At 43.6% G+C, this 10,166-nt stretch overlaps 1 protein-coding gene across 1 annotated transcript in view; it reads left to right on the plus strand.

Moving 5' to 3' along the window:
• The window catches only part of CACNA2D3 (calcium voltage-gated channel auxiliary subunit alpha2delta 3), an 817,122-nt gene that overhangs the window by 644,793 nt on the left and 162,163 nt on the right, over positions 1–10,166 (plus strand). Inside the window, exon 26 of the mRNA XM_006754680.2 lies at positions 1,088–1,168. Within this exon, the coding sequence (XP_006754743.1) occupies positions 1,088–1,168 (81 nt within the window). The remainder of the gene's footprint in view (positions 1–1,087; positions 1,169–10,166) is intronic.

Below are 10,166 nucleotides of genomic sequence, written 5' to 3' on the forward strand. Positions count from 1 at the left end.
TGAGGGGGGGGTGGTGTGGGTGTGGGGGGTGAGAGAAAGCCTCTCATTTCAGTTTGCTCGGTTATTATTCCTACAAAGAATTCTGATTAATTATGGCTTTTGGCAAGTGGGGTTTTCACTGAACTTTCAATGAATTCATAAATGCAAAGGGATTTACCTTTTTCCTGGTAAAGTTCTGGATGACATAATATCTTCAGAGATTTCGTGGCCCCTTTAGACTAGGGAGAATGTTCAGCACCACCAGCGTTGCTGGGGGAGCTCCTCTCGCTTTCTGACTGTGTGCTGAGGACCTGTGGACACTGGGGAGGAAGCTGGTTCTCATTCCAGCTGAGACTGGGGCCAGGCAAAGTTCTCCATTGCTTCGGTCACAGGGCTGTTCAAATGCAGGTCTGCCTCCTCCCACTTTCCCAAAGCAGTTGATTCCATTTGGCTCCCATTCTTTGCACACCTTTTGTGTGGCGGGAACTGGCTGGGAATGTGGGCTCAGCATCTTTCACTCCATGGGCATTGAACCATTGTGAGTGATTGGAAATCTCTTTATAGCGATGCCTTACTGTTACCACAGTCAGAAGAGTTTGGAGTCAGGATTGTATTCCAGCTCTATCCCTGTTTAGAATGGTTTTGCTCAGAAAAAGTGGACTTAAAGTTAGAATGTTATAAGTCAGTCAAGTTGCAACCAATAAATCAGACCTGAAGTCCTCAACTCGAAAAATAATTTTAAAACTCCATCTCATGCAGCTCTCCCTGGCTATATTCAGAAACACAGTATGAATGTGATTACCGATGCAAGTAAACGCTGCAATTCGTAACCACAAATTAGAGAAAAGGTGGCCCCGCCACGGTGGCCAGTCATCCTGGTGGGAAGAGGCGGGGTGCTCCCAGGGCAGGTGGTCAGGACTCACTCGGTATTGATGCCTCTTGTGGGGCGGACTGGCTGCCCAGCACCTGTGCAGGGAGCAGGCCAGCTCTGGGCTCTGGGATGCCAGCCCCAGCACCATCTGCAGAATCGGTGACTGTGAGCCAGTACGATGACTTTCTTAACATATGCACTCTAACTCCCTCCATTTCTGTTTTTTTCTTCTTGCAGGAACAGTCAACAAAAGCAATGTGGTGACAGCGAGTACCTCCATCCAGCTTCTGGATGAGCGGAAATCGCCCGTGGTGGCAGGTAAGCAGTGGATTGCAATGAATGAATATAAAGCAAGTGCAGCATCCACTTATCTGGCCACTCAACTACTTCTGAGTACCGGGAAGTTGGTTTTCAAAGGAAAAACAATTTTAAATCACTCCCCTTTCAGCCTGGTGTCATCTCCTCCAACCCAGGGCTCTGACAGCTGGTTATATTTGATGTGAACACAGAACTTGTAATCATAAACCCCCAGACATCACTGGGCTGTGCGGAAGCTTTCCCGGCAGTAGGTGGCATGTGCATTTAAAGTGAGCGCCATTCCCACTTCCACATCCTTAGGATCACAGTGGGCATACGAGGAGATTACAGGTTTGTTTTAGGCAAATACAAGCCGAAATGTGCCCTTCTCCAGCGAGCCTGATATTTTCATCACCTTAATCCCCTGGAGGAATTAGAGTTAAATGTATCTGCAGGGGCCGGGTTTGAGAAAGCCAGAACATTTTATGATTGAGAGTCTTAAATTGTTTTTAAAACACACACACACACACACACACACACACACACACACAAAAAAAAAAAAAAAAAAAAAAAACCTGTCTCTGGCTTTTCCCATCTCTCTCAATCTCAGGAGTGTCAGTAGGTGTCTGTGGCTGGCTGGGGCTTTCACTGGTGTCTGGCCTAAGGGCCAAAAACTGCCACAAGCCCTCCTGGGAGGACAGCTGCTGAGAAAAATGGCACATCATCTGTTTTTGATAAATCATTGTTGAATCCATCGGTTGATGGATGGGTGAGAGCTTCCAAGCATCATCCTGACATTGGCTAGATTTACCGAAGGGAATCAATAGTTTCTATGGAGGGTGACTTTGAACATCAACTTCTGTGTCTTCCCAAAGGTTTGTGGTAAGGTCTGCAAATAGAGCAGGCATGTTTGAAGTGGTTGTTCTTCGGCTGGGAAACACTGGGTTTTTCTCCCCCCTCCCCCTCCCAACCTCCCCCGGATTTCCGACTTAGCCTATGCATCATGATTATATTAGCAGGCATTGAAAGATTTGGGGACAGTTGCCCTGGATGCTCATGGGTTATTGGGCATAGCAAGGAAGAGGGTCTTATGTATCTGACCTGTAGCTCATCTTAAACGAGGCAGACCTGCAACTAATCAGCCAGGAGATAAGGACTCTGAGGATTCACAGCTGCTGTCCAAAATTTGTCACTTCGTTCTCATGTTCCTTGAGGAAAGTAAGAGGTAGGATCGTTATTTTAACTCAGCAAGATTTATTTGTGCTTAAAACAGGTCAGACTTGCCAACCTCCAGGCTGACCCAGCCAGCTAGGGTTCGTTATCTCCCGCAGCTGGTGCCACATACACCTGTCGGTGGCATGGTCTGACCTAGGTTGTCTGTCTATCTGTCTGAAATTTCTTTTTTAAATCATTTCCTTGGGTTTCTCACTCAATCATCACGATGAATGGTCTGTGTTGGCCCTAAGGTGACTGTGCCCATCCAAGCCACTTCTGCCAAGTTGTAAACGATGCTCAGAAGTTTCTAAATATCTTGCATTTCATAAATGTCTGTTTGGCTGAGTAAGGATGAAATGGACTCAGCCAGGGCATTGCACATCCAGTCTGGAGAAGAACGTGACTTCTCCAGAGGGTTTGTTGATCTGCTGTTGAGATATATACCTGGCCAGGGACCACAGGCAGGGTTGGCCCAACTTGAGTGGGTGGAAAAGACGTCCTCCTGCTTATTGCTACTTGGTAAGTGTCAACTGAGCAAAAGATAAGTGTCCCTATTTTCAAAAGATAATTCCAGAACAAGATAAAGACACAAGGTTATCTGAGGAACTGTATTTAGTTCTTACCTTTTAAAAATGGTGATTATTAATCTTCCTTCTTATAGTATGTTTGGTAAACATAAAATAAAACAGATTTGCTCGGTTTGATCTTGAAGGCTGCCACGGAGGCAGCACCATGAAGGCAATGACCTCGGGAGGACCTTTTTCTGTCTCCACAGGCAGAGTGGCCCCTCCAGTACTCCCCCAAGTTTCACGGACTCTGACTCACCCATCATGTCACTGCGTGATTAGGTTCCGTAACTTTCTTCTGCGTGTTTTCCTCAAATTAAGTAGACATTGTTTACCACTCTAAAAATAAAAGGGGCCGTTTTAATTGGGGAAGAAGCCTTGTTTTGGCAGGTGAGCGTGGCATCTGTGAGCAGGCTTGTCCCCCACCAGCAGATGGGATACAGCCAACTGGCAGTCATCTGGGGTTTCAATGAAACCCTTGCGTTAAATTGAAATTTATCTGAAAAGAAAGGTGAACAATTTTGCAAATAATTATCAAGGACTCCTTTAAAAGGCCTGCATGGGTCCCATGCCCCATTGGGCATTCTCATGCGCGCCAGCTACATGTGTCTATTTGGAGTAGAAAGAGATTCTTGTTTTGTTTTGTTTTATTCTCTTTTTTCTTTTTTTCTTGTTTTCATTTTTAAACAAAAACATTTAGATACTCATCTGTCAATGACATCTTTGAAGAAAGGGCAGTCAAACCGGGCAGGATTCCATTTATATGTCAGCCCCGGTGCATAAATGGGCCCCATCCATCTTCTTGGCCTATGACATTGCTTACAGTCCTTCTCTTGAGGAATCTGCCAGCTCCCCAGCTGCCACTAGCATGCTGAATTCTCTTAATTGCTTTCCCACTGCAAAGGGAGACGTGGTTGGACTTTCGCTTTGACCTACCAAGTCTCTCTGGCCCAGGAACCGTTGGTGTGTGTCAGGCCCCTAACCCATTTTTCTGTTGTTCCTGAATGATTATAAGCTGGATAGAGCTTATGATTCCTATAAGGCACACATGGATTTGTCATTCACTCTATAACTTGCTAAATGTGTGGTCTTGGGTCTCTGAAGTTCAACCTAAAATAAGATTGAGATCATTACCTTGCTCACCTTACTCTGGGTTGACTTGGGGATAAAATGACAAACTAAACAAGAAAATACCTGACTATGAAGATGTATAAAAATGCAAGGATTTGGGGTAACCCATTTTTATCTATACAGCATATCTATTGCTTCATTGATTTATTCAATAAATATTTTTGGAATTCTTGCTTTTACCAGGCACTCTAGATATAAATGAATAATAACCAGGCCCCGTAAATTACATACCCTTCTTTGCCCCAGAGACTAAAATATATTATCTTTTTAAGCCATGTCTACACAGGGCAAATGAATTGAAAAGCTAACCAACGATCCAGAAGGTTGTAGAGGTCAAAGACTTTGTTCTTTTCATCATGTGGCCCTCCCAGCATAACCCGATGGTACTTGAAGTACAGCAGACCAATCCTTGGTAGGTAGTCTATAAAGTGAATTGTGCTTGTAGCAACTGTTCTGCTCTTAGTTATTATGATTTGAGTTCCATAAATTACCTAGATAATGGTGTTAATTCTCCACTTCACTCTCAATGTAGAGACTGGGCCCTAGTGACTAACAGTCATAGGCTCTGCTTCCTCCATGCTCAGATGGAAATGATCTGGAGAAAAAGGAAATGTGCAGGGGACTGAGCCAGGTTGGAAGGAGTGACTGTGCAGGGAACTGCCTCCACTTCCTGAGTGCTTGTCTGACCTCACTATTCTCCTTCTAGATCAGGGGTCCTCAAACTACGGCCCACGGGCCACATGCAAATACAAATATTGTATTTGTTCCCATTTTGTTTTTTTACTTCAAAATAAGATATGTGCAGTGTGCATAGGAATTTGTTCATGGTTTTTTTTTAAACTATAGTCTGGCCCTCCAACAGTCTGAGGGACAGTGAACTGGCCCCCTGTTTAAAAAGTTTGAGGACTCCTGTTCTAGATCTTCCTTCTGACAAATGCAACATACCCAATCTTAGTCTTTGTTAGGAAGTTCAGATTGCTGGATTTTTAAAATAATAGATAATAAATGTCTAATTATTTGCAGTTGCTTTACAATGTAGATTTTAACATATCAAAATCTCCAATCTCTTTTAAAAATGTTCCAGTTTGATTTCTTAAACAAATTGTAGAATCTCCAAACGTAAGGACTGACCCCAGCATCTTGTAACTCACAGTGCTAAGTACAAGGGCTCATGTGTGGTGGATTTGTCAGAACATTGGCTGAACAAATGACTCAGAGAGAAGGAACTCATTTTTACCTGCTGTATGTAGGCACATAAGCTTGTGACATTTATTCTCCAGCCAATGGAGCAGAGCCCAGGACTATTAGTCACTGGGGCCCAGTCTTTCCATTGAGAGTGGAGAATTAATACCATTATCTGGGTAATTTATGGAACTCAAGTCATAATAACTAAGAAAGGCACTCAGCAGTCAAAACATCAATCCTCATCATGGTGATATGATACAGACCAACCTGGGTATTTTAAGGAATAAAAAAAAACTGTTATTGTCCCATCCTAATGGCAATTGTGTTAACCCAGTAGTTACCTCTGCATTAGCAGATGTCCTTTCTGAGGTCCAAACATAAAACATGATGCTTGAGACAGCTTATCTCATTAGCAACAGAAAGATATTACAGTATTAGAGGCATTCGTTTTTTTACTGAAAATTTTAAAAACAGATTTATTGAGATGTAATTTGCATGCCACCTCTTTACCTGTTTTAAGTGTAAAATTCAATGGAGTGAGGGTGGTGTTTCTGACCTGCCAGTTGGTTTCTTTGCAAGGAATACAGACCACATTAGATATACTAATTCATTCACTGGGGGAAATTTGAAAAAGTGAGTTATATGGTCTCATTTGCATAATTCTAGGCAGTGTGATTAAGAGAAATGCTTGGTGATAGGACAAAAGATTCCACTTTAACCAGCTAAATAGGACAGAGATTGATTATCACCACTGGCAATTAGCTATTGTCAACTATGACTTATTTAAATTGACTGTACTATTTAATATGGACCCTTCTTTAGCACTGGATGAATAATACTGGCAAAATGGTATAGGCAAACATTCAGCTTGACACCATTTCTTTGGTGGGGTTTTACATATTTGATATATACAAGTTAATTAGTACGTCAGGATCATGTGTCCAGTCTGCATGGCTAAACCTCTACTTTGTTAGATCTGAGCAAAGGGAGTCTTTGGTTTTGGCAGAAATGAATACTTACCGATGAAACCAGTAGTTGTCAACCAGGGGCGACTTTGCCCGCAGGAGGCATTTGACAACATCTAGACACATTTTTGATTGTTCCAACTAGTTAGGAAGGAAGCTACTGGCATCTAGTGGGTAGAGGTCATGAGTCGCTGCTGAACATCCTACAAGGCACAGGACAGCCCCCACAACACCGAAGTGTCTCATCCAAAGTGTCAGTAGGTGCAAGATTGAGAAATACTGTATAGATGGACAGGCAAACTCCAATTCTTGCTTTCATATTCAGTGGTTTCCATTATAGACTCATTTACAGAAAGATCTTGTTTCATGTCTTCATTTTGTAATTCAGTCATTCAGTAAATATACATCTAGCACCTACTGTGAACCTAGTGTTGGGGATACACCTATGAACAAGCACCCCGGGGAACACTGTGGAATGTGTGTGTGTGTGTGTGGGGGGGCTGTTGGTTATACAATGAGAGGGCACTGTTGCCATCCCATTTCCAGAGGCTGGGGTGACAGCTGTCCCAAGAACTATGCCACCCAAGTGCTCAACCCTGAGTAAGACCCAGGGCTGCCAATGGATAGCTTCCATTTGTGTGGGATATGGATAAATATTGCATGAATGGAGGAAGGGAGAGAAAGGGGATTTCCGGTAATGGTAAATGCTCTATAGAAAACAGATCAGGGTAAAGAGATGAAGTGTGGTCGGCAGTAGCAAAGGCAGGATGCAAGCTCACATTCACACATACCCGTGTCTGGGTGTGTGGCAGAGACAATGTCCCTCCAGATTATGGGTAGGGGCTCAGGGAAGGCATCTGTAAGGAAATGACATGAGCAGAGTCCTGAATGATGAGATGCAGCCTTTATGCAAAGATCTGTGGGAAGAGCATTCCAGGCAAAGGCAACAGACTTCTCCAAGAATCTTTTAAAAAAATATATATATATTATTGATTTTTTACAGAGAGGAAGGGGAGGGATAGAGAGTTAAAAACATCGATGAGAGAGAAGCATCGATCAGCTGCCTCCTGCACACCCCCTACTGGGGATGTGCCTGCAACCAAGGTACATGCCCTTGACCGGAATGGAACCCGGGATTCTTCAGTCCCCAGGCTGATGCTCTATCCAGTGAGCCAAACCGGCTAGGGCTTCTCCAAGAATCTTAAACAAGATCCTTCATACATGTTGTGTCTGTGTTCCAGGTGGGTACTCTGAGATACAAATGAGTCTCTCAGGTTTGGGGGCTACTTACTAGCATCTAACAGCAGGACTGATGGGCAGGTTGCAGGTGACCTGGGTAGGTGGGGAACACAAGGCAAATCTTTGCTCTAAATGTCAACTATGAGATGGGGTTTCTACGTATTTGGCATTTGTTTTATTAGGCTAACGAATGGGTGCAATGCAGGGGCAGAAGGAGGTCTAAGCCAGTAGGACTGACAACAGCAATCTTCATAGGCCTGGATGAGCGATACAGCTCCCGATTATGCTGTCTTACAAGTCTGCAGCTAGAATTTGAGTTCCAGTTGACCATGTAGATCTGCTGCTCTGCACACCACCGTAGCCAGTGACAGGAGCACGGTGAGGATTACTGCTCCAGGAATAGAAATAGTCCAGAGTTCTGAGAAACTGGATCCTCCGTGCAACCTCTCCAGGGCACTCACTCCCAAGAGTCACCATCCTTTTATAATCGTGAGTCAAAGCCCCAACAGGCCCTTCCCCGAAAAATCAGGAGCAGAATTTTAGGGTAACAGTTCCTCATACCTGCCCTGTGCGTTCTGTATGGGCAAGTTAAGACCGCCCTTCTTGTAGTCATGGTGAGATTTGAACATTAAAACCACTGGGAACCAAGGATTTAGCAGTGACCACAGGGCCATTGCTCCCTCTTGTTCTGGGCTTGAGTTCAAGTTTGAAAAATGAGGTTAATTGTGCTTTGTTTGGATTTCTAACATCCTGGTATTAAAGATGGATATTTGTTTCATTATTAACCAATAATGGGATATTTCTTACACTCAGATTTGGTCTGGATTTAGGGAGCCCCTGCAGTTCCTGTTGAGAGATATAAATGATCATTATATAAATAAAATCTTTAGACATATGAAGTACTTGGTAAATGCTCCTCGTTGAGTGCTCAATAATGGTGAGCTGATTTTGTAAACAACATTTTATTGAAAGAAAGTCATGTCTGCATTGTCTATAGACACCTCCCTGCTGAAATGGCAGAGCTGGGTAGTTGGATAAGACTGTGTGGACTCCAAAGCCAAAAATATTTAGTACCTGGCCCTTTACAGCAAAGAGTTTGCCAACCCTGCTTTAGATGAAAATACATAACAGTCCATAAAAACATAAAACGCCGACGTGTTCGCTTCTTTCACCATTTTTTTCTCTTGCAAAGTGAAGTGGATGTTTTAATCAGAGGCCGTATAAGTAGATGTTGAAGGCAGAGCTTCATGTATCAGATGCTGTCCATCAGTGGTGCCTACTGTTTTGTACGTGTGGTTACACAGAAATCCCAATCTAAGATCCTGAGCTTTCTAAAAATATATGCTCTCATTGTCAGTCAAGACCATGATTTACTTAATCTCCGCTCCAGTTTATAAACCTCTGAACAGTGTAATCAGCATAATGCTTGGTAGAGCATTGGAAATGCCCGCACGTGCTTTAGTGGAAAACAGCTTCTGGGATTTTCATTTTTTTTCTAACCTGGCTCATGAGAGATTTGGGGGCTGATTTAGCTGCCTCTATCCAGGCAAATCTCCTGGTGACCTTGTTGGGATTTTGATCTCGGTTACAATTGGAATCTATGTGACTCATGCTAAGTGAAAGGCCATAAAGGATAAGTGAGCTGGTGTGCGTTTCCCTCCTGGGAAGGAGGGACAGCGTGAGCAGAGTCTGCACCGGGAGCTTAAAAGCTTGACAGTCTGTGCATAGATCCTCTTGCTCACAGAAATGCGCTGGCCGGTCTGTGCTGGGGGAGGGATAGCTGATCAAAGCCTTTCTATTCCCACGGCCCCCCAAAGTGTGCGTTCACCGAGAACCCCTGGGTTCTCCTCTGGGTGGAATGATCTGCATGAGGTCAGGATCAGTGTCTGCATGTCATTTCTACTTCAAGGTCAAATTAAATGTGACCAGGCTCAGGCAGATTGGAGTGTACAGTTGTTTTTTAAAATGAAAAGAAATTTCAGAATGAAAAGGTAGTGCATGGTCATTTTATATGCTTTTACTTTATTGGCCTTCTTCCTCCATCTTCCAGATGTTTTGATGATATATCCAGGTTTTAAAGCCAAAATTATTATTACTGGTATGTTAGTTTATTTGTATTATGTATTTGTCACTCTTTTATGCTAAATGTCTTTCCCCCTTCCTGTCTCCCATTCTCTCTGGAACCCTCTCCAATCAGGTTTCATCCACAGTGAAACATTTCTCATCAAGGGTAGCAATAGCTTCCACGTAACCAAATCCAAAACTGAACTTCATATGTTTGTTTTTCTTGGTCTGTCAGCAGCTCTTGTCCATGTTGGCCATGTTCTCCTTGAGGTATTGCCTACCTGGCTGCTTACCACTACTAGGTCTCCTTTGCTGGTTCCACTCATCTCCCTAATTGTTAATGCTTGAGGGCCATTCGAGGCATTTAAATGACAAGCCAGAGCTCTCTCACTTGACTCTTTTGACTACTCAACAGCTTCACTCCTTCTCAGATTGGCCCATCAAGTGCAATAGAGTCTGCCCTAACCGGTTTGCTCAGTGGATGGAGCGTCGGCCTGCGGACTGAAAGGTCCCAGGTTTGATTCCGTGTAAGGGCATGTACCTTGGTTGTGGGCACATACCCAGTAGGGGGTGTGCAGGAGGCAGCTGATTGGTGTTTCCAACTCTATATCCCTCTCCCTTCCTCTCTGTGAAAAATCAATAAAATATATTTTT

The sequence above is a fragment of the Myotis davidii genome, unplaced genomic scaffold (assembly GCF_000327345.1).
Source record: "Myotis davidii unplaced genomic scaffold, ASM32734v1 scaffold111, whole genome shotgun sequence".
NCBI classification, from domain to species: Eukaryota; Metazoa; Chordata; class Mammalia; order Chiroptera; family Vespertilionidae; genus Myotis; species Myotis davidii.